This window comes from Molossus molossus, unplaced genomic scaffold (assembly GCF_014108415.1).
Source record: "Molossus molossus isolate mMolMol1 unplaced genomic scaffold, mMolMol1.p scaffold_m16_p_14, whole genome shotgun sequence".
NCBI classification, from domain to species: domain Eukaryota; kingdom Metazoa; phylum Chordata; class Mammalia; order Chiroptera; family Molossidae; genus Molossus; species Molossus molossus.
Window position 1 is genome coordinate 69649008 of NW_023425349.1, and position 25999 is coordinate 69675006.

The 25999-nt window shown below is 38.0% G+C and overlaps 1 protein-coding gene across 1 annotated transcript in view; it reads left to right on the plus strand.

Annotated features, from left to right (window-relative positions):
- ADAMTSL1 (ADAMTS like 1) overlaps nucleotides 1-25999 on the plus strand; it is a 696807-nt gene that overhangs the window by 452560 nt on the left and 218248 nt on the right. Inside the window, exons 9-12 of the mRNA XM_036260364.1 lie at nucleotides 4234-4345; nucleotides 8006-8144; nucleotides 20702-20752; nucleotides 25304-25508. Of these exons, the coding sequence (XP_036116257.1) occupies nucleotides 4234-4345; nucleotides 8006-8144; nucleotides 20702-20752; nucleotides 25304-25508 (507 nt within the window). The remainder of the gene's footprint in view (nucleotides 1-4233; nucleotides 4346-8005; nucleotides 8145-20701; nucleotides 20753-25303; nucleotides 25509-25999) is intronic.

A 25999-nucleotide genomic window follows, 5' to 3' on the forward strand; every position in this document is an offset into this window, starting at 1 on the left:
GTTGAAATTCAGTTATTTCACACAATGTAATGATTGGATTTATGTTTCGATATAATAATAATTAGCATTTTACAAACCCTTTCCACACTACTATGCTACTATATCATCAAAGGAGGGTGGGAAGGGTTGTGTTATAACAGTACTGCATCTTTTCATGAACTTCAACATTTTATCAACATTATCAATTTTATCAACAGAAAATGATCAATAACATCTTTTTAAAATGTATTTTTAATGATTTTTAGAGAGACAAAGGGAGAGGTAGAGAGAGATAAAAACATCAATATATAGATGTGAGAATCATCGATTGGCTGCTCCTGCATGCTCCCTACTGGGGATTGAGCCTGCAACCCAGGCAGGAATTGAACCGGCAACCTCTTGGTACATGGGTCGATGCTCAACCACTGAGCCACACTGGCAGGGCAGTCAATAACATCTTCAAGAAAACTGTATACACACACACACACACACACACTCACAAAGATGATGATTATAAGAATTTAACATAAATAATACTTGGAATGATCATGATCATTCATATGATTCATTTGTTTGTTCATTCATGCATTCATTTATTCAGCAGTTGGTTGGACACTTGCTATGTGCCAAACATTGTAGGTGATGCGGAAGAAAGAGTGCTGAGCAAGATAGCTGGTACCTGCCTTCGTGGGATTCATGGACTGCGGAGGAGGAAAGCAATGAAATGACAGTTGTGTCAATATTAAGTACTTGTAAACACTTTAGTGATATGAGGAAGATCTTATTCTTTTTGAAAGCCCAAGAAAGCATTTTAAAATATTTTTACAGTTCCTTGAGGATTCACTATCACCATCAACCACTGCAACAGCCCAAAATTGAATATAATAGACTGAGACATTTAAAAATATAAACCTGTCTTCCATTTTATCCCTTCCTAGCAGGCATATGGATGTATTTCTGCCATTTTCAAGTACAACCTTATATGTCACCCATGGCTGTCCTGAGACCAGTGTGACCAAGTTAATGCCATTGTGGGTTCCAGCCCAGAGGCTCACAGGGTCTGCCCACAGCTCCCTTTGTCCAACTCTCCTCAGGCCAGAAGGTGGGGGCTGGGGGACCCCTGACTGCCAGCTCTCCTGCCCACCTGTCTGGGGTGAAAAAGTTTCTACAACATCAGAGAGAGATGAGAACCTAGTTGAGAAATATTCCAAGGCTCACAACTAACCCTTTTCCCAAATCAGAAGCAAAAGGTACAGCATTTCATATGCTTCATCTGGGAGAGCCTTTGAGTAAATGATGTCTTTCGTGTGTCTGAACTTTCTCCTAATTCCTTTGATTTTACATGGACTTCAGCTCAGCCACATTTGCTCTGCCTGCAGCTCTGTTATGACAGTGCGGTCAGTCACTGTGGAAAGTGTCCAGTTTGTGTCCTTTACTTTCAGCGTGAGAAGTCATTAAATTGAATTAGAAACACTGATTCATTGTAATTATAGGAAGAAAAGCTTGGTTCAGAACATTCGTTTTGCTTATTAATTTAAGGAGGTCAAAATTACATATGCCGGATGTATTTAGCTCCCTTAAACAAAACTCTAATGTGTCAAACTGAAGCTTTCATACTAGGACCTGATACTTAAGGATTTAGGGTTTATGAAGCCTCAGAGCTAATGATAACAATGATCCCAGCAGCCCATTATTACTAAAACCAAAAAAAAAGAACATAGTGGATAGTGGTTCATCTCTGTAAGCAAGAGTTAGGCCATCAAAGTTAGATATCAAGTTAGCCTCTTCTTTTTATTTTAAACATTTTTTTCTCCTTTAAAATGAAAATTAAGAGGATACTGAAAAGAGAAGTACAAGGATACTGCTAAAGATAAATGCATGGATCTTCACAACACTAACAAGGATGGCTTGGCACCATGAAAAGTATGGCAGCTTTAGAGCCAGGCACCCCTGAGCGCAAAGCCCAGCTCTGTGTTTCCCGAGCTGTGTAGCCTTGTCCAAGACACTTCGCTTCTCTGAGCCTCATTTCTTTCATTGTAATACAAATGTGGAAGATAATACAGGAGTAGTTTACAGATTAGATTTAGTATAAATAAAATGTACCCTGCACAAAGTGGAAATGTATTTAGTGCTGATTACTGTGGGAGCTGTAGCTACCCAATGGTGGAGAAGAGAGAAGTCGAAATGTTATCAGCGTGAACATCATACCAATCGAGCAGTTAGGGCCTATTCCCTGTTTCTTCGGCGTTCCTGTTATCCTCTGCATCCTAGGTGTTCAGTCCAGTTATTAATTGCTTTTCAAATCTGGACATACAGTCTCAGCATTTACCGTCATTATACATCACTTTCATTGAATTCATTAAGAGCAATATTCTTTCTAAGCTGGTTGTTGAATGGTGTTTAGTAACCCTTCCCTTGACACCAGATCTTCTTGTCATTCGTTCCTTCCTCTTGGAGCATGAGTTGCCTTTACTGGTAACTTCCAGAGAGCTGGAAAAAACCCTGCTCCATCTCTTTGCTGCTTTAGATCAAAAGATAAGCCCAGACATTATACAGATATTCTAGAAAAAAATTTCTCCAAGTCCTTTGATGTTATATCCTGCTCATTTTTATTCCCCCACCCACTTTCCTAGGAATTAGTTTAACTTCTAGCATCCCAAAAGGGACCCCTGCAAAACAGTTTATTTCTCAAGATCTAAACAGATTTTCTACCTTTTTATTTTTCGTGGAGCTTGTGTTCAAATGAGAGTCTTCTTCTAATAGCTTTTCAGCATGATAACCACACATCCCAAGAGAGCTATAGGCTTTTGTGAGCTTTAAAAAAAACTTCCAAAGAATGTGATTAATACTACATCCCTGAGCAAGCGATTAGATATACTGTATTGGACACACTGGACTGGAAAATATTAATCTGTGGGCCATGCGCCCCGTTTGTGAAAGATATCATATTGCATCAGCTGTTTTTGCTTTCAAGTAGGGAATTGTATCACTGTTTATTCTAATTAACAAAGACCTGGATGCACCATGGGTCAGAATTCCATCATAACATGAGATACTCTCTAGCTTTTCTCTTTTTGTTCTTTCTCCTTTCCAGTTCTTCCGGATTTTCTAAAGAATATTTCCATATTCTCATCAAAACTCCAAACACCAATCTAGGGGTTAGGACCTAGTCCCTGTTTCTTCAGTATTCCTGTTATCCTGTGCATTCTTGGTGTTTAATCCAGTTGTTAAATTCAGTAACAGATAGATAGACTATCTTTTTAAAAATCCGACAGCCAAATCTCTCCATGTATCTGAGATATACAGGGCAGTTGAAACAGTGGTAAGGCTTGAAAACATTAACAAAGACCGTGGCCACATGATTCAGCTAATGACACCTCTCATTCCTGTAGCAGAGTCGGAGTAAGAGGTGGTCCTCTCAGTTGTCCACGGAACTTCCTTTAGTGTAACAAACCTCACAAGCCTTGCCCTTGCCCAGCCGCCTGATGGCTGTGTGATTGGTGTTCTGTCTTCGTGAAATCAAGGCACTGTGTCTCTGGGGTACTCTTTTCTTCTCTTTCAGTTGAGTATGCTTTCTCAACCTAGTACTTCTGAGAACCATGACAAATTATTGCCTCACATCCTCTCTTTTGAAAAACAAAGCAGTTGTAATTTCCATAAGCACATGCTTTAGTTGGTATATTTGCTTTCATACTGTAATGTGGTGTTTGCCGAAGTTTGTTTCTTGGATTATGTACATTCGAATCGCCTGGATCTCTGGGCTTGAGCCCAGGAATTTGCATTTCAGCAAGCTTCCAGTTGGTAACTTTGCACTTTAAAATCTACGAATCACCAAGTTGTCAGGAAACTCCATGTATGTCTCTGAGTGGGAAGAGCTACTTAGTTCTTTAACGATTATTTTTCTTAACCAAAGACAGTATCTTTCATTTGTTGCAACCTATGGCATTTAAAATTTTCTTTTAACAATTTGTTTGTGATCTTAGGTTTAAAAATCCACATAATTATTACAGAAAGGGTGGAAATAAAAGAGGGTGGGGGACTAAATGGCTTTGGATAAGATCCTACCGGAATCACAGCTGGGAAGGTGACGATAGTGATGGTGTCTGCATGGCTATTGCCACTTCTCTCCCGAGCAGCCCTTCCCATAGCCTAACAACATCAGCACTACCGCACTTTCTTCTTCAGAGTTGCAAGGGACCCAGGAAGCACCTGCCTGTCACACTAGTTCCTCTACTTTGCTGTTGTCTCTTACAGATCCGCAACTCGGGGCCTGCAAACAGCACAGTCCAGTTTATGTTCTACCAGCCTATCATCCACCGATGGAGGGAGACGGATTTCTTTCCTTGCTCAGCAACCTGCGGAGGAGGTAACAGTGTTGTTCACCGAGCCTAGGAGCTGTTGGTGTCAATGAGGGAAGACTTGGCTGTTATAAGAGTAGAGTCACTTCAACACAGAAGAAATTTAGTGGTGTGGGATCAGACCCTGTCTTCTGAATGAGCCAATTCCTGAAGCCCTTCTGTAAGGCAGACACCGCAGTGTAGATGCTATAAATCGTTTCTGTTGATGGAGTCCCATTAGAGGAAACAGTCTTGACTCCTTTCCTTGATTCCATGGAAGGCCAGGACAAGGAATGGCATGCTTGGCAATAGCGTGGCCTAGAGGTGATTCTGTTCATTTGAGAAAAAACTACTCATCTGGCTGAAGTGAACTTATTTATTCAGGAATCAAGGCAAGAGTAATTTGTGTGGTCTACCACATAGCATGATGTGGTCAAAAAGACTCAGAGATTAATTTTAATTAAAGAAAGTAGTTTATTAGCAAGGGGGAAAAATCACTGCACTGCAGACTTAGGCTCAGTTATTTTTCAGCTCTGCCCCATCATCTGTGCAGTAAAGGGAATGCCACTTGCCTTATTTAGTCATAAAAACACATCTCTTTTGAAAAGTCACCAAATGAGCCTGGCACACGCACCAAGAGGTCACTGGTTCGATTCCCAGTCAGGGCACATGCCCAGGTTGTGGGCCAAATTCCCAGTGGGGGGCATGCAGGAGGTGGCCAATCGATGTTCTCCCTCATCGATGTTTCTATCTCTCTCCACCTCTTCCTTCTTTTCTCTCTAAAATCAATGAACAAAACAAAATTTGTTTTAAAAAGAAAAGTCACCAAATGAATTTCTGTCTCTGTAATATGGACACACTTTGTGCTGCTGGAAAGACTCAACCCCATTTTCTGCTTTTCATAATTATAAAGGTTATGGAATAATTTCTTTGAATTATTTCATAATTTATTTAGCCATATCCCCATAGAAGATCATTGAGTTCATTTAAAATTATCCATTATAACGTAATGAATAACTTGATACCTAAGTATTTTTCTCCTTTGAAATTATTTTCTTGAAATAAATTCTCAAGAGTGAGTTTCAGAATTTTTATGGCCATTGGCATATATTACCAAAATTCTTTTCAGAATATTTTAGTTTCATTTCCAACTGAGCCAGTGTTTGTGGATTATCACTTTTTAAGTTTTGGTAATTTAATGGATATAAAATTATATGTATATTCCTTTAAAAATGAGCACATAAATAAATTCTGGCTCCAGCACCTGTTCATTGGTGGGCTTTAAGTAACTAGTCCACATGGGTATCACTGGATTATTTTGACAAGAGAAAAGAAGGATGGTACCTCAAAATGAAGACAAATGATTATTCATTAATTTTTTAAAAACAGTTAAGAACATATATAATTCATCTTCAGCTATGTAATCTACATCTACATAATGTGAACAACCGCTGAACATGAGGTCCTTTAGGGCAATGTTAGATTTTAGCGTAAAGGCAATTAATCAGAAATATATTAAGTGGTTGCAACTTGATTAGTAAATAACTATTTTCTCAATATCTTAAGCATTTTAATAAAAGAGTGTTTGCAGTTGCTGTAAACGTAAATTACTTTGTTTAAAAAAATAACAGCCAATAGCCTTGATGTTTCATTGGAATATGTCGTTTTGATTCACCTATTAATGACTAGCATAAGAAATGGTTTTAAAGAAAGAAATCTGAGGAAATAATTTTTTTCTTTTTAAATGAAAACCATGTTTTGAGAGGAGTAGCAATTCAGTAACATGCCCACTATGCCAGTTTCCCACACAGCTGCTGTGGCGTGGAGCGTCAGTAACCTTGACGATGGCTTGCTGCGCATATAATGAGGCAATTAATGTTAGATTCATATATAGCCCAGCCCTTTGGGCCTATTTTCTTTCCATCTAAGTAAAGAAGTAGAGCCATCAAGGTTTTCAAAAGTGTTGAGCTATCAAACACTTTCTTCAGAAAACAAAAATCTGACTTGGAAGCCCAGATAAAAGGAAAACAAACTGCTCGGAGAGAAGATGTGAGGGATGCAAACCAGCCTTCCTGGACCACAGTTTTAAAATTACTTAAGAAATGATCGCTAATGTCCCTTTTATGTTTCTGGTTCCAGATTCAACTGGTTGACCATTTCGCTAAGTGTAAAGAATTGCTATTCCAAGTAACTTGTGAAACTTGAGAAAACACAAGTATCTGACCATTTTGATCATTTATTTAATTTTTGTTCTAAACTTTCATTTTATGTGCTCTAGAATAGCTTCACAGCCTCATTTTATGCTGACAGATTGTGATTTTAAAATAATTATAATCTCAGGTTTATAATTTACTTATTGCTTGTACCCACATTTCACTATATGATAAATTCTGTACTAGAGTAGAAATTGTTTTACGGAAAATTATAAAATGATTAGCTTGTCATAAACTTACCGACTTTTGAGAATAATGTAATTGAAAACTAAAGATATATTGTATAAAATATTTTGCTCTTTGATTTTCTTCTGAAACAAAAAATTAAATGGAACATGTGTTCTTACCCATTAACTTATAGTGCTTTTCATCCTTACAGTAAAATTGTTAAAAGATCCTTTTTTAGGTCTTAAATGAACAATTATTTTTTTGTGGGTGGTCTGAGAAAACAGCCTCAAGCCAGGAAATCTGATTTATAAACTCCATCTGATTTCCTAAAAATTTGTGCAAGACTTTTAAGTCCTCTAAGCATGCCTTCCTAACACGTATTTAGTTAGCAACAGCAATATCGAGCCACCTGCCAGAGGGAATATATTTTGGAGTTAGTTAGGGTTAGAACGATGCAAAAAGTCTAGTTTTAAAAATCTCTATGTACATTTATTTTTCACCCTGAGAATCTAAGTCCTCATCAGTACCCCCCAGAAATCCACAGGACAAAAATAATAATAATAATAAAAAGAGGCAGGAAAAACACATTATAAATAAAATTAAGTAGTACTCTGCAACACTACATTTTTTTCAGAGGATTCTCTAAAAATAGACATTTGTGCATGGAACCTAAGAAATAATTGGCTAGAAACTTGAAGCAACAACAAAGGGTTTTGAGTAAAGCAAAAATTACTCAGGTAGGAGATTTATTGTTGTTTTAAATCTGAAGGAAACCTTGAGATTCGTGATGGCTACTGTTAAGATTTTAATCATCCATTTACTCATTTAACCCATGCGGGTTGAAACCAGGCAAAAATAATGTCAGTTAGCTTGCAGGATCTGATCCTATGTTATATTTTATTGTCCCCCGCTGATGGAGGGGATCAGTATTGGGGTCTATCTATCTATCTATTCGGGAATTTTTCCTTCTGGTGCCCCAGGTATAAGGGAGTCAGTTTTTCATCCTTGTATGAGATGCTTGGTAAATAAATACCGATGATCTCTTTAGGATACAGAATCTGTGTCAGACTTTTAAATTATGCAAAACAAATTTATGAGTATAGTTCTTATGACAGAGTCTTATAAACTAGTGATGCCCTTATGTAGTTCAAGCCCTACAGCATGACTTAACATTTAGCTGTCTTTTGTCCTGGAAATGACTGGTGCATTGGAGAAGAATTTCCTTAATATGAGATGGCCAGAAAACATAAAGAAAGATATTCTATGGACATGCGCCTTTAAACTTGCCTGTATGGTTTGATTCTGCAGGTTACCAGCTGACATCGGCTGAGTGTTACGATCTTCGGAGCAACCGTGTGGTTGCTGATCAATACTGTCACTATTACCCAGAGAACATCAAACCCAAGCCCAAACTTCAGGAGTGCAACTTGGATCCTTGTCCAGCCAGGTCAGTCCAATTTACCAGTTCATCTATTGTAAACATAAAGTTTCAAATAAGCTTCTTCAATTAAAATGTTTTGAATTAAAAATAAATAAATGTCGCTGTCCAGTATCCACTCCTGCCCATGTGTTTTAGTACCCATGCCCCTTGTTCTTGTGGCTACCTGATGCCATCCCAGGGCCTGCGGATTTCCCATGCGTAAAGCCACAAGTGAAGTTCTCATTTTCTCTTCTGATTGTTTTTCATTATGGTCACTTATTTCTCTCCTTAATGAGGTCCAGGCCAATGCACCTAACAAATGTGATGGTACAATGTTCTCAGGATTCTTTTCATTTCAACTCTGCCACCTAATCAGTGACATGATCACAGCAGACCCATTCAGGGTCACAGCTGACCCATTTTCCATACTGATTAACTGGAATCCAAACCAGTCTTAGAGAAGTTTTATATTTGAAGAAACTCAGCCCTGGTTAAAAAGAAAGCAATACTTATTTCCAATAGTCAAAAATTTTTAAAGGTCTTTTTAATTAGAAACTATAAAGAGACATGTGATGCTTTCACCTATCATTATTTGCTTTTTGGAAACCATAATTGGCCCTCAGTTATTTGCAGGATCAAGAATCAGACAAATAAAATATCTCAGATAAGGAATAGTCATAGAAGTGCAAGTCAAGGATCTTGTTATGGGTATAATATTTGCCCTAAGAGCTGCAACACTCCCTGTTAAATCTCTTTATTAGCTTACTCATCTCCAATAAATGAGAGAGGATATAAGAAAACTCCTCTCCTACAAAAATAATCACGAAGACCAAAAGACAAAGAACTCTTTCCCAAGCTCCTTTGACTTCTGAGAAATACCTCATTGTATTGTTTTAAAAGCATAGTTTACCAAATATATGTGCATAAAACAAAACATGTTTTGTTGTTAATCCTCACCCCAGGATATTTTTGTATTGATATTTAGATAGAGTGGAAGGGGGAGAAAGAGAGAGAAATATCCGTATGAGAGATGAGAGAAACACATCAATTGGCTACCTTCCCCATGGACCCAGATGAAACCTGCAACCCAGGTGCATGCCCTTGTCTGGGAATCAAACCCACGACCCTGTGGTCCACAGGCCGATGCTCTAACCACTGAGCAAAGCTGGCTAGGCATAAAACTAAACCTTTAATACTTAAAATACTACATGAGCAATGTGGATGAAAATCATTCTATCTTTAAATTGTAGGCAATGCAATTTTAGTTCTTGCTTTCTGCTGTTAACTTTTTAAAGTTTACTTCTAATCTTTCTGCCTTCTGTTCATGAATTCTAAATTCTACATGTGTGATGTGAAATTGAGTATTTCATATACCTAGCTTGTAAAAGTAAACTAAGAATGGCAGGTTTTCGTGCAAGAAACAAAGATTATAGATATTTTATAATTATATATTTCAAGTAAAGCTTAATTTAGCTTCATATTATATCAGAAAATTATGTATTAATAATTGGGTATGGTATAAAAATTGAATGAGGTGTCAGAATTTTGCTCAGGCATCTTTATTTTGGAACTATTAAGGTACGAAGTATTATTAGCCAAGATAATTATACCTAATGTAATTCAACCCTATTTTTAAATCATTCTACTTATTATACATCTTTATATATATCTATACCAGAGAGACTGGTGCAGGAAAAGCCTACTTAATCCAATTTGCACAGGTTGGCTCAGCCATAGAGAGACGTTGAAAATCTTATACACACTTCCATAAAAATGTGTATGTGTGTCTCTAGGAGAAATGAGGGATTCACTCCCACAATTGCATAAAGCCTTCCCCCACTGGGAAAAAACTTGAACAATTCAATGACTGTAGAAGACAATTGTAAAATAAAAGCATTACGTTAACCATCTTAAGAAAAATTATATAATCAGAAAAAAATGTATGCAGTTTTTTTCTGGCTTATGATTTTTACCTATCTTCTCTGTTGGAATAATATTTGTGCCCTATTTCTTATTATCCAAAAGCAAAAGTCCATTTACATTGAAAGAAGGGTCCCTGTGAAATGTATGCTTTGTCTGCAGCCTATGTTATTTTAAAACATCTAATACAGCACATGTACAAATGTTGGGACAGATGGCTATGTAAAAAAGAAAAAGAGAAAGAAAAAATAAGGTAGAGGCCCATGTCAGGAAGCTGCTCTCTTATTTCAGAAGTAATTAAACAAAGAGCTGAAGAGGAGTCTGCCTTAGGAAATGGAGATGTGCCGCTCTAAGGTTAAGATACTTCAGGATGGCTGTGAACTCACTGAACTCACTGGCATGCCTGGGATCAAAGCAGCCTTTCCGAATTCAAAAAGAAAATAAGAAGTGATGGTCTGAGAAAAGAGAAATAGACTATAGAAAAGGTCTGCCTTCTCATCAGACACAGCAGAATCAAACCCTCCAGGAACTGTTTTCTAACTACGGGCTTAATTGGCTAATGGTAAAATCAGTAGTGCCACAATGATTATGCTTTTATGTTCACAATTAGAAGCTCCCAAAAGGGAAAGCATTGACAAATTTAGTACAGATAAAGTCACATATTTTTTAATTTCAAAAGAAATTTATTTTATCTAGCCAATGAGATATTTGTTCACTTTATGTGTATTAGACTAGGATTTTTGACCTATTATATATTATTTGAGAACAAATGCCATTCATATTGCCACAGTTATTCCCTGTCAAGATTGGAAGGACCATGGACAGCAAAAAGGTCACTGAATAATTACGTTAGTAACCCTAGGTTTATTACTTTACCTTCTGGGCCTCAGTTTTCTCCCCCACAAAATGGGGGTAGAAAAATTATTTGTTGCATTAAATTAGTGGTTTGCAAACTGTGCCTACAGAACTTGTTGTTCTACAGAGTTGCTTCACTGAATTTCATTTTCTGTATTTTTAGCTATCTAAACAATAACTTACAAAACATATTCAAACATGTCCATTTTAAATCATTTAAGCTAAGCTAAGTTATAAAAATCGTAATACTACCAAAAATGTTATACTACCAAAGTAAATACTTTTTTTCTCCTCATTTAGTTATTCAATTATGTCAGTTTAATTAAAAAATTGTTTCCTGAGACTGCAAGGTGACCTGTAAAAACTGTTACCCTTACCAGCTACTTCTCTGTGATCACGAGAAGTTTCTTTACTCCATGTCTGAAACCAAAACAGACTAGATGTGACAACCATTAACCATAATCCTTGATACCCATTTTTCTATTTTCTAAATAGCCTCACTGTTGTTATTAATTCGCTTTAAAATAAGTAAACGTTATATGTTTGAACTAATGAACAGCATCACTTACACATTTCACTCACCAGTAACATCCACTGGCTTCCATGATTGTTGTTTAATTCATCTTGGGGCTAATTAATTCATCGGTCAGGTTCTTGGGGCTAAAAAGATTGTTGACATCTAGCCTATTTTTAAAAGTATTTTTTATGTTTTTATAGCTTTTTTCTAATTATTACTGTTAATTTAGAAATGTTGATGAGTTAAAAAGCTATGATGAAGACAATAAAACTCTATCTCCAGGGCCCAAAGATAACTACTGTTAATACTTGTGCTATATATTTTTTTATCTTGTCTATAGCTCATAACACAGATGAATCATACTGTATATAATAGACAATTGGAATTCAGTGACTTAGTGTTCTTGGTTTCTCCTATTTTAAAGAAAACTTGAATGTCCATGACTTGTAGTGACTTGACATTTTACGGAGACAGGAACTCGAGTCCCGTGCACTACAAAATTAACAAGTGAGCCTACCTGGTGGCCAGCCGTCTCATCCCAAGAGACCTCTGTTGCTCTTTGCTGGTATCATTCATGCAGCCATTTTTATGAAGCGATAAAATACTTTGTTTCCTAGCCAAAAGTGGTCTCAAAAAGGAAACCAAAACTTAATTGTTATAATGGGAGGAAAGAGAAAGTGAAGTTGAAAATTTATGGGCTTTTGGCTAAAATTAAGAATGTTTTTCACTGGTGACTTGGAGCTATGACATCATGAATCTTATCCCATGTTCTGTATATACAGGGTAGTATGTGTTCTGGTGGTAGTGCCAACTCGGGCACTCCCAGAAGTCCAGAGGCAAGCCCCTCCTGAATGTCAGGCATCTGCTGCAGGCTTGTTTTGTGCCTCTTTAATTTAATACTGCAGTAGAAACCCTTCCTGATGTAGCTGAGACACTTGAAATCTAATCAAATGTCAAATTCTCTAGTGCTTGCCATGCTACAGTCATAGCTCTGTCTTCCCCTAGGAGTTTGTGCAATGGCTTGTGTCACCTTTGCCTCTTGAATGAAGGGTAAAGTCCACCATGTGGTCAAAGTATCTCAAAACGCATGCCTGTGCCTCATCCACGACTGAAAAGGCCTAGTTTTAGATCAGCTAATGAGCACCTTGTATTTTCAGAATGGCTTTAAATGTAAAATAGGGGACGTTTGGCCTTATGTGGCTCATTCTATGAGACTGGTAAGACTGTTGAGGCTGTCTGGGGGTAATTGTACATGACATTGTTCGTGAGAAGATCAGAGAACCCCTTTTGCAGAATTTTTTGAAGGGGGCTCAAGTTGGCAAGGGTTGGACAAGTGAAAAAAGCTCTCACTCATCACACGCTCATGGTCACAGTCATTAGCAAACAAATCTGTTTCCAGCTAAAACTGCCTCCAGATTCCCCCTGCCCTCAAGGAACTCAGAGCAACAGTCCTAAGCAAATGCCCAAACTTGTATGCTCTGAGCAGCAGTTCTTTGGGCGTTCCAGTGGACTTTTTTTTGTCTAGCTCCATTTAATTAGACAGAAAATTGTATAAGTCATCCTGGCCAGGGACCAAATTGTGAACGAAATCTCATAATTGAATCATAAAGCAATTTTTAAAAAAGTAGTCTGCATTGTGAGAGGCAAGATGTGTAAAAACCTGGTCATACTAATTTGGTGACTAGTCCAGTGGTGATGCAGCCTGGTGGGTAGGAGGGGAGCTTTAGAGCACAGCCGCCTGGCTTGGGGTCCTGGCTCTGCCACTTAGTGGTTGAGTAGCCTTTGGCAAATTACTTCTTCACAGTAAGCCTCAGTTTTTTCATCCTGTGAAGCGAGGATAATAACAGTACTTACCTCATAGAGTTGTCATGAGGAATAAATGGCATAATACATTTAAAGAGCTTAGCAGATTGCCTAACACATGATAAGCACTCAATAAATGTTAATTGCTGCAGCTATTATGACTAAGATCATGATTATGATAATGTTAATGTTACATCAGAGAAACTTTTAAACTCTATTAATCAGCTTTCTCTTCCATGAAGGGAAAAGATAAAACTCTAGAATTATCTGTAGGTCCGAAAAGGTAGTTCTTTAGTTCTTATTTTTACAAGAGACACAAATCCCTAGGAAATACTTCGTGAAAGTAAATCACATTTATCAGATTTTTAAAATCTAATGACCATGAGAAATTAAGATAATTAGCATCTCCTGAAATCCCCGGAACCAGCTGTCAGATGTTGCCATTTCATTTGCGTAGGATTGATGCCATGTTCATCTCCAGAAGCAAGAACTCAAAGTAAGAACTAGAAAATGGTTTTCAATTAAAACAGACTATAGTGTTTTCCTAAAGACAGAAGCCTTTTTTGTTTTATTGCAATAGGTAAGTTATTTAGAAAAGTAACAACTTCCTTTCTTTTGATCAGCCTCCTTTAAATATACTGCTTTGAGTAGCTAATGAGTAAGCAATTAGCAAGACCACCACAAAAACTTATTTCCACTTGCATGCATTATTTATAATGAGATAAACAAAGCTGAGTCCCGGTGCTTTTTAGAGTGCACGGTCATATCCTTCCCAAATTTATGGACATACTGTGCGTTATCAGACAATCAGCTGTAACTCAGTTATTGGGGCTGTTTGGTTCTTCTACCAAGCCAGCTCATTAATAATAATCACTTGTTATTTTACATTTAAAATTGTTTAAGTATAATTAATTATGCAATATTTTCAATGAAGTTGTGAGTAAATAGAACAGGTATTGTCATCCTCCTCATTTTTTAACCTCTCTCTATCAATTTGACTTTACTAGCTAAATAACTTCTTAACTTCTCTAGGCCTGAGCTGTGTCATCTATAAAATGAGTCAGAGAGTAGCTATGAGAATTAAATGAGATAATGCATGCAAAGCTTTAGCAAGGTGCCAAGCTCCCAACAAAAGCCAGATAGTATTCTTAAATTAGAGCCAAACTTGTCAAATGACTTTTCCAATGTTACTTCTATTTGAAGCTTATAAAGGGCTTTCACATCTATTATCTCAGTTCAGTTTTATAATCCCTATGAGGTTAGCAAGACAGAGACCATCATCTATATGTACAGGTGAAAAAACTGAAGCCCAAAGAGGTAAGTGACCTACCCAAGTTCCAGTTGACCAAAGAAAGCTGGGTCATGGATCCTAGTGCTTCCAATTCTGATACTACTCAGGTAACCTGATCCCTGGGCAGCATTTATGCCATCATGTGCCACAGGTACACTTGTTTTCTGTGATGCCTTCAGCAACCTGTAAGATCTGGTTTAAACCCAATATAGACCCCCATGGCCAGCACGGACCTGCCAACTATATCAATGCACAGTTGGTGCCCTGGGTCTTTGAATTGATGCAAACCCAGGTTAAGCAAGCCTCTTTCATATATGCATGAATACTGATGTTTATGCAAACCAAACAATGACCAAATTCCAAGGGCACATTAGTCCCATTTATTTAAAAGCAGTTCAGAAATTGCACTCATTAATATCAAGAATTCAGAAATCGCATTCATTAATATCAAGAATGTTTCCAGAAAAATAAGATGTGAGGAAATTTTAATATTTGGGGAAAAATGATTAAAACTCTCCAGTAGTTGATTTTATAGAAAAAGACATTGTTTTCAAATCCTAGACAGTGAAACAGGGTTGTTTGGTCTGGTTCCCAAAGATAAGTGAATGTTACCTAGCAGGTATTATGGTTTTTACAAATTGTGGCTTGTTTACAGAATATTTTCTCATTTGCTGGATCCCAAGTTGGCTCTTTAAGTAATGGGGAAACTTAATGCATTTCATCAAGTCACCAAATGTTAGAATAGGAGAAATTTTTAGATGAGCAGCAACTTCAGTGATTTTCAATCTGTGATCCACGGAGCTCTGACCTCTGCCCTCAGCAGCCACTTGCAAGGGAACAAGTTAGATAGAGCTCCAGGAGATGGGTTTCCAGCCACTCAGTCTTCCTTCATCTTAAAACCCCTGATTTCATCCAATACTCGGATTTTGCAGAAGACCAAAGCATTAGTCCTAATGCATACGTCAGTCACTCAAGGTCACACAGCAAAAGAGTGGCAGAGAAAAGAACTGACTTTCCATCTCCCAGCTCCTCAGGAGGTCCTTTTCCTCATTATGCTATGATCTCTTGTGCTATGCCACTCATGAAAAAGCAAACGCTTGTATCTCTTCCAACTTTTTATTACTTCTCACTTGCCCCTTTCTAAACTGTTGCTTAGGAGGAGGTTGGTTTCTATTGCCCTAGAGTTGTCAAGAGAAGATGAATTACTCTCTTCTGTGCCAGAGCTTCCACCACCCACAATTTCATTCATTTTTTTTTATTGTGCACCTAACCTGTGCCAAGTTCTGTGCTTGGTACCATGGCAAAAGCAAAGAAGAATCCACTGGAGTCTGAGCCCCAAGACTGCCCTGGCAGAGTTGAGTTGTACAGTTACAAAACAGCATGGTGTCTAAAAGATACCTGAGACAGAGAGGGGAGAGATGATTTTTAAGAAGCTGCTGTAACTGTATCTGGGCGATATCCAATGGGAGAGATGCAGAGTGAAGCCAAGCAGGCTAGAAGCACAACTGCCATTAATCTGTCCTTTCTTTGCCTCAGATCACCCAGTCTCCTTCCTAAACTGCCAACTGCCCTCCCTCCCACAGATGGCAGGGCTAGCAAAAGGCAGGGAGGGGGACTGAAGATGTACACAGTCAGTGGCAGTTTGGGAGTTTCTTTAACCTTGTTTGTGTTTGCCTCCTTTAATCTGGTTGATAGTTATACTATTTGCTTTGCATCTGCACGCTAATGGCATGATTTTATTGAATGAATATTTACCAGTTGCCTCTGTGCAGAGCAGTGTGTTAAGAGAGATTGTAAAGAATCAATGTGGATTCTGTCCCTTGGTGTCTAAAGAAAACTTATGCCTAGTTAGAAGTTAATACATAGTTAAAAGTGAAGAGAGGAGTTAGTGCTATGGATATTTGGAAGGGGAAGAGAGAATTTCTGGCTAGATGTTGAGAGGGAAAATAAGGACAGGCTTTCGAGGAGGTAGCACTTGACTAAGAAATTTCATTGAGCATGATGGAGCCACTGGAGACTTTGGAGTTGGGAAGTAAGGTAGCGGTTGCTACGACAGCAGAGAGCAGACTGGGTTGGAGGAGGCAATATGGGCAGGCAGAGAGACCTGTTAGGGCGCTACTGCAAATGGGCCCAGACTCATGTCACCAGGGAAGATGCTTGGCAGACACTGCAGCTAGAAAAACTAGGTGCCTGTAGGGAGCACAGGAAAGATGTCCACAGTATCGTGCTGAGGTGGATTGGAGGATGGCAGTGCTCTGAACAGTAAAAATGGTCACAGGAGAAGAAGCAGTCTGCAGGGTAAGAGAATGAGTGTTCCAGACACTTTGAGCTGGACACATCTCAAGAACATCCAGCTGTCAGTGGCTCAGGAGAGAGGCAGGGGTCCTGAGAGAGCCGCTGAAGGGGACAGTTGAAACCAGGAAAGGGACAGCTTATGGTTCACGTCCATTATAAAAAGAACCCCACAAATGAGGCATCCATAGAGTTAGTTGTATTAGGATGCTGTTGGAGAGTTGCGGCACTGTATGCGAATGCCACAGCGGAGGAGTGTGAGCCTACGTCCGGCTTGACTTTGAAGTCAGGGGTATTGTTCTAAGGTAGCTTCTGCGATGATTTCAGGACAAAGACTGAATGATCTTTAAGTGACACGTGGAATTTCAGGTGATGGGCTCATTTATATTTTCTATTATATTTCCAAGTGTCTCTTGTCTTATACTTTCTCAGACTTGAGTTTTGTTTTTATTTGAATGTTCTATTTCCTATGACTACACGTTATAGAAAAACTGGAAAACAGAAAAACATTACAAAAAAAATAAAAGCAAAAAATACCAATAATTTAAACACCAGGAACTAACAACTGTTTTTGGTCTCTTCCTTATATATCTGTGTATACATATGTGTGATATATTTGCACACACATATGTACTCATATACACACATATTTATTAGACCTTATGAAAATGATTGTATAGATGATATATGAACACATGAATTTTCTTAGTATTATGGGTCACATTGTACATTCTACTTTATATTGAACTTTTTAAAAATTGACATTGCATTTGAGCATTTTCCATGTCTTTAGAAATGGTTCCAAAGGCTGCAGGTTTAGGCTTCCTAACGTTTCATTACACGAGTCGCTCAGAAACCTGGGGCGCCCCGCTGTCACGGACTGTCCTGCAAGCAGAGTACGTGGAGAGGATCTGGTGTGATCTTTCTCCCTCTGACACAGCATGAGTCTAGAATGACGGCTTCCCCACTGTCATCTTCTCTTTTCCCACCACAACCCCTGACATTCGGATACAAGAGGGACACTCCTCGGTGTGAGCAGTACATGAGGGGTCAGGATAGTTAAGGCAATGGAGAATGAGCAGTTTTACCCCAAACCAACTGTTTCTTGTGTCTTCCCTTTGTGATTATCGTTTAAATCATTTGGGCCTCCTTCACCACTCCCCACACATTCAGGTGCATGTAAGAGTACACACATGTGCATACACATACAAATCAAGACCTAAACATGGGAAGGACTTCTTAAAATCCCTAAGTGACCTCGTTTTTCATCATTTTTCTACAAGTACACTTTGCCCATGATAAAAGTCCAGTGTCTTAAAGGCAAGCAGTAGAAAGTTAAGTTTTGACAACATTGCCTGCCCCTCTGTGACAGTGCTGAAAGGCGAGGGCCATGGCATGAACCCCAAGAGAGAGCAGAGCCTATGCACACGAATATGCATGAGCAGGACTGCACAGAGCACCATTGTTTTGATATCTTTCTGTTTTTACAGGTGCCATAAAGTCATTTTATGAGTCTTCACTATGACCCATGCCATAGAAAGACAAACATAGCTATAGTTTTGCTGAATCCAGGTTTAAAGCTCCTTGTTTAAACAAAAACGTAATTTCTAAATCAGTTGAAAGCAAAGCCTAACCTCTTGAATTCTATACATTCCCTCTTTTATTCCCTTTTTTCATTTCTAGCCTGTCTCCTTCAACATTACTGCCTCCATTTTAAATATCATCAGCTGATAAATCAATTGGCAAAGATCTGCAACAGTTCATTCTAATATTGAAGATGACAAATTAGAGCTATAAATTTTTTCAGGAGCGAAGGCAACGCTATGCATTTCTGCAATTAGAAAGTGAAGTGGGCATCCTCAGGTCAGCTCAAATATAACCACAAAGTCAATTTAATTTATTTCCTAATGAACTACTATTAGATTATGTTCCAAGTTATTAGAAGAACTTTGGAGGGTTGAATTGCATTAAAACACCGTTTTTTTAGATAGAAATTTTCTTAACTATTGGACATAAGAAGTATTGTAAAGGTACTACATGATTCTAACTGCAGATAGGATTAGCATTTTACATCGATTTCTTGTCTATTAGAAGGTAGAAAGCAATAGGAAGTTTCTCTAACTTGGAAAAACAGGGAGAAATGCTTAATTTTAATATTCATTCCATTCTTGTGTTACAGCTGTGAGATTTTGAGTTTCCTCAAAAAACAATGTTGTTTCCTAAGCACTGTTACTTAAGGGTGCTACATGGACATTCACCATAAAAACTGAGTCATACAAATGAATACCAACACTTTATTCATACAAATAAACAAAGAAAATGTAGTCATGTAAGATAAGTAAATTAAGTACCCCAATAGTTGTTCCTCCTGGGAATACAAATCTATCTTCATAGCTTTGTTTCCCATTTTTCTTCAAATTTAATTTCTCTCATGTATCCCTTACTTTTCAGTAATTTCTTTAGGAACCACCCTCTTTAGCACTTTCTCTTTCCTCCTCATGATCTCCATTTCCTCATAACTGCTATTTAGTGCAATTTTATAAATCTTTCTGATCCACAGTAGAACCACTTTCCTTTGTCTACCAAACGCTTAGGCTTGAAAGCCATATATTAAAAAAATATATACTGCATCATTCCATATCAGAGGATGGGATCAAAATCAAAGTCTTAATTTGTTTATTTAATATAAATATAAACATTTATATAGATATCTAAATATAAACTTATCCATCCAGGAATACATATAGAATACATGGGTTCCTTCAGGATTCAAAAAAGCGACTTCCTGTCATTTATCATTTGCAAAATAAGCACCTGCTGCTCATGTCCTGCCATGCTCTACCCCAGGGTGACGTCTGCGTATTGAGCTCTGTCTCTCACTATTGATGGAGGGTCTGTTATACTATCCCTTTTATCTGAGACCCATGAGTCATAAGTCTTCCACAAGCCAGGGGACTCAAGAATAAAAAAGTCTTGCCAATTGGAAGCTTTAGTTGAATTCAGTGAAGAAGGTTAATGTCATTTCTTGGAGTCCTGAAGGCCTGTGGGGCCTTCCACACAGCCTATAATTTCATTTCTTGTGAATCCATTAGCCATACAGACTATCATGTCATTTCTTACGGCTTTTTTAGTCTCTGTCTCTAAATCACACAGGTTTCCCAGGGCACTGGGTATACTAACAACAGTCACAACAATCACAACCACCACTGTAATAGCAGTTAACACTGTATCGCATTTTATAGACCACAAAAAGATCTTTCCTACTTTTCTCATTTTAACTGTCCTTCCTTTATTTTGGTAGAGATCTTGCTTTTGTTGATAGTTGCCTACTACATTCACCAGTTCCCCTTAAAGTAACCAAGTGGCTGCTTTCCAGACATTACTAAAATCCTTAGATCTGCCAAGAGGAAAAACCTATTTGCTAGATTATGTAGCACATTATACAGCGTTGTCAATTCCCAGGTACATACTCTTATGTATAGCTCTCTGTATCATCAAAAGTGATACAGTAACTATAATTGCTTGGTAAGCATCTGGAAGTAACATTAATAATGATGATAATAATGACCTCATAGGATGTATAATTTGGGGGATTAAAGAACGTTTACAAGCTTATTGTGTCATAGTTAATGATGAGGTGCCAAGTTTTCTTGCCACCACCCTTTCCAATGGTATTTCCTGGTTGGATCAGAGAACTAATTATAGTAACTGGTACCCTTTCAAAGAACTTGCCCCATCCTAAACCATATGCTAACATAAAGATATTGAACTGTTTTTGTGTTGTTTTCACAGACAATTTATTAATGTTGTTTTGCATTTGTCTAAAAATGTATAATGTAATTATTTAGTGTTTATTTTATTGTGTGTACCTTCTACTCAGAGGGTTGGCATTATTGTTCCTAACAGTGGCGGATACAAGCAGATCATGCCTTATGACCTCTACCATCCCCTTCCTCGGTACGTAAATCAATCATCCTGATGCTAGAACTAGTCACCTGGTCTTCTGCTTCTTTTGTATGTGCGTAGAGATTTTGTGTTTTTCTGTAAAAATAAGATGGTAGATATATTTTGCAATCCATCCTGAGCTCTGCTTTTGAATGGCCTGCTCAGACTGGAAGCTTGTCCTTGAATAATTATTTTAAGATAGGATCATATTACATTAGAGTGGACGCAGTAATTCATTCTGATTAGATACAGTGGATGGGTTTATGTTATGTCTTTCTTTCACTCCCTTTGTCCTTTTCTGTGTTTCCTCTGCAACTGGACCCTAATCACTAAAGCCCTGTTGCTAACTGCTAAACAAACACTGCCCTGGGGATCGCTGCAATACCCCACGCGTGGGGATCCAGATGTGGTGCTCCTCTGAATCGGGCTGGAAGCATCCTCCTGTTGTTCCAAATAAATTATAATTAAGTACAAAAAGACAATTTTTTTTAATATCTTTATTTTTCAGAACATTTGAGGGGACTTTCTTTTCCAAAACATTTTAAAATTCCATGCACTGTGTTGCTTTTTTAAAGTACTGAACGCTTTAAAATGAGAAAAAAAGTAAAGAATGGAAGTTCTTTTAAAAGAACTTGTTCTCTTTATTAATATATTTATAAGAAAACAGGAGAAGTTGAAAAATATGCTGGCTACTAAGTATATTTGTCAGCCACACTGGAACAGCTCCCCAGATGGCAGAAATTAGAATTGGGTTTGAAATAACCACTATGCTGAGAGAGACCTTTGCTCCATTCTCTGGGTTCATTAGGACTTCAGGGAGTCAGTTGCTATTTAGAACCCAGGGTTTAAATCAGATAGTAAACATAGTAGTTGAAAATAATCCACAGTAGTTTGCTCAATCTCAAACTGAATAAATCCCAGAAAATAATTTTATTCTGAACTATAAAATAAAGCAAAGTTTGATTGAAAAATCTCCAAATACTTAATGAATTGGAATCCCATTTTGATTCATTAGTCCAGCTCCTTAATGATGCTTGGTTTTCCCATCCCCCCATCCCCAATCACACCGATAAATAGATGGATGGATGGATGGATGGATAGATAGATAGATAGATAGATAGATAGATAGATAGATAGATAGATAGATAGATTTATTTGGATGGAGAGAGAGAGAGAGAGAAATAGACAAACAGACAGACATGTATTTACAGAAATATGCATGGATGTATGTTTAATGCACAGGTATTCATACGTGTATATACACATATATAGATATTTATATAATATGTATACACCATGCAAGTTGTCCAGTCTCTACTTAAATACTTCCAGTGATTGACAGGGAACTTACTTTTCACCGTCCTAATAGTAGCATGTAGAGAGGGACCTTTATACAATATATAATTGTTTGTTTGTTTGTTTGTTTGTTGTTTGTTGTTTGTTTGTTTTTAAGTTCTTCCACTAAAGGGTTACCTTAGTAGTCAGCTCTCTCCCACTTTCCTATGACTATATTGATAAAGATGATAAATGATTTTAGAATGCTACTGATGTATCATTTTGCTGGTTTGATTCAGAACCAAACTTATATAGTAAACTCTTCTTCTTGAAAAAAAAGAAGGAAAATACTAAAAGATTAATCTAACAGAGTCAAAACTTCATTTGATTGCAATTTCTTTATCTAAAAATAAGTATCCATAAGACACATGTATCTGCTTGTGTGAAGGCTGTATATTTCAAGATAAAGACAAAGTTGGGTGTCAAGGTGAGCAACATCAAGTTTATGTTTTTCCTGTAATTGTACTCCTAAATTTCTTGAATATCTATGATCTCTTTTGTTTCTATTTCTCTGGTATGACTACTGCCTATCTTAGGTTAAACTTGGTTTCTTCTGTGTTCAGCTTTCCCCCAAATGCTCTCAGTAGCAGGTTGAGACGAGCCTCCTGGTGTTTGCACCTTTCCTGTGCACACTGGCCTGTCCATGCACCACAGTGGGAAAGGACAGCGAGCAAATGGACTTTGTTCTTACTCCCGTACTTCTGTTACTGAACTAATTCCAAAATTAGATATTCTGCTTTATTGATAAAGTCTTAGTAAATGGAAGCTACTTCAACAAATGTTTTCGTTTCATGTGCAGAATTGAGGCCCCAAATGGTTCTCAGATGGCAGCTACCTGCTGATCAAAGCAGAAGGCCTTACTTATTGAAATTATTTAGAGTTTAAGAGCATAGTATAGATACAAGACAAAATTAACAAATTCTTAGATTGTTTTTCTTGCTTTTGTTTTTGACTATAACACTTATCTGAACATAACATAAGAGTGTAATCTGAAAAATTATTTTTAGTTCATAATTAATACGTACAACTTTTTCACGTCATTCTTAACTCTGAGAATGTCTTAAACCAAACACACTGTGTGTTTAAAAATTAAAAGCCAAAGGAGTTAAGATATATGATATAGGAGCACATTGCTTATTTTTCCAGGAAAAGTTTCTTGGATACGCTTTTTTTTGTTGTTGTTTTTTAATCCAAGCACTTACCTAGTGCCTTTATAAAAATACCCTAACTGATGCCCTCTCTCACCTTTTGTTGTGCTTTCTTTAAAGCATCTAGACATGTTTTTCTTTGAAATTCCTCATAACCCTATTATTATGCAAGGATTCATATGATAATTTTTCACATATAGAACTATAGTTGCATGCTATAAACATACTCCAAATTCTTAGAATAATATTAGCATCATTTGTCTTTCTGTGATCACTGACATGGGAAAGGATACTTTTACTGTTCATGAAATTACACAATGGGTCAGACCCAAGTGTTGAGACAGAAGTTAATCACTTTCTCTTTAGAAGGGTCAAGTCTAGGGATGTGAGAGTACCAATTAAAACATGGTCTCCTTTTATAGCATCTTAATGTTTTAAGAGATTAAAGTACATTCAAAAACATATTCCCACTTCACTGTCAGGTCAAAGCCAAGGCGAGCATGTACTTACATATTCAGCCCAGTTTCGGTCGTAACCAGACTTGTCTTCCACCTCCAGTGGGAAGCTCTCCAGAGAGCTGTGGAGACAAATGAGCACTGGTCTTACCTTTCTGGAAGCGAAACACTTTACAGAGCTGCTTCATTGTCTTGAAAGGGATCAGAACGTTTCCTAAGGGCTAAACAGAGGGCCTCAGTTTCCCCAGAATAACATTTTCTTTTGAGTGTCCTGGGGAAATATGCAAAGGAAAATATTGTATTTGGCAACAAGTTTAGGCTGTTGGCAGTGGAGATAACGGTTGTTGCCTAGACTTGAGTAGTACAAAGAAAATGTGGAGGAAAACTCTAACTGTGAAACACACATTATACAGTCCCATGCACAAGAGGAGTCAGTATTGCAATGTCCATGAAATCCTAGTTAGAGAATAATGACTGTCTCCACCGTATACCTGTGCAGTGTTTTTAACTATTCAAGTGGATCAACTTGGTGATACATTTTGTTGTTCTCATTAAAATGATATCTCTCCTAATTCTAAGAGAAATCTTAAAGTTCCTCAGCAATCCTCCTCAACAAGCAAAATATATGCAAGAATATATATGCAAGTGTATCAGTCCCCCTGCTTCTGTTTTTCAGAATTCTACACTCATTAAATCTAGAGGAGGAGAGAAAAGAATCAGGCAAAAATACTTGCCTGCATCGGCTCCCAAATGCTTCAGAGCTATGTGGAGATCTGACAGATCAAGGGGATTCTCTTAAATGGATTGACAATATTCTTTTCTCCCTTACTTAACTGTATTTCTAGATCCCAATGACATTAGCCTTCCAACCAAAACCAAACATCGTCACGATTCCAGGAGTTCTTTTCTGGGGGAGTGCTAACGATAGTGTCCCTCAACTAGGGGACAAGCGGGCAATGCCTATATCAGCACATTTGCTCTCGGTGTATTGATGGCACAGCGTGAGCTTCAGAATTGTGCAGAATCCATGTAGTCCCAAAGCTGATGATTGTAGAAGCAAGGGAGTAAAAGTGTTTAGTTTACCTTGATCTTTCATGAGCTTCTTGTGTAAAAGAGTCTGGAAGCTAAGTAGTAAAATACTGCACCGAAAATAACAAGTATCAGCCCAGGTGCAAACTATTAGTGTTAACTAATTAACCAATTTTAGTCTTGACATAAATATTTAATGGTTTAATAAAATATATAATATTACATATGCAGAATATGTATCTCTAAAACATACACACACACAAAGCCTGTATATTAAAACTAAAAGAAGAAAGATGTAACAGCCCTCCTTTGAGTAAGTTACAAACAACACAGATATCTTTGTGGACAGCTCTCAAAACAGTGATTTCTTATATTTGTGTAGAGCTTCAAGGTTTACAGAGCACTTTTGCCAACATTGACTCCTTCTCTCTTACTCATCAGATTTCAGGCCACAGATGGCTTTTAGTACTCTGGACCAAAGCCTCTCAGAACCCGATGGCCCCAATAGGCACTGGGAACGGGGTTGGTTCGGAAAGGTCACTAAGGAGGTTTGGCAATGTGCATGTCTGCCCTGATAACTCCCCTTGCTTCTGTAGGTGGGAGGCCACCCCGTGGACCGCGTGCTCCTCCTCGTGTGGGGGGGGCCTCCAGAGCCGGGCAGTTTCCTGTGTGGAGGAGGACATCCAGGGGCATGTCACCTCAGTGGAAGAGTGGAAATGCATGTACACCCCTAAGATGCCCATCGTGCAGCCCTGCAACATTTTTGACTGCCCTAAATGGCTGGCACAGGAGTGGTCTCCGGTAACTGTGCCTTCTTTCTTTGTTCATTAAGAGAATAAGTCCACTCTTCCCTCTCATCATCGTGCCCCCACCGGCCGCCCTGTGCAGCTCCCTGCTTCTCCTCCGGAGGTGTCGAGAAGATGACAAGTTTAGCTCCTGGGGGAGGCATGCCCTGAAGTCAGCATAGTCGAATATATGAGTAAATCTGTATCCCTGTCTTTAAGTTTCTTCAAGGAGCCTCTACCGCCTCCATGTCCCCTCGAGGACAAGGACAGGTGTGTCAGACTGAGGCCAAATGACTGGTCCTGAATATGTGCAAGATCTCAGTAAACCGAAAGTTTGGTTCATTTTTTATTTCTCATCCTTTATATTCAAAAAGGGTCTGAGTGGATTAAAATTAAAGCTAGGTATATTAGTCACTGAAAAATAAAAGATGCAATGAAAATCACAGAATCATTAGAATGAGATGATGTAGATTAACTAAAACTAATACATTCTAGCCATTAGGGAGA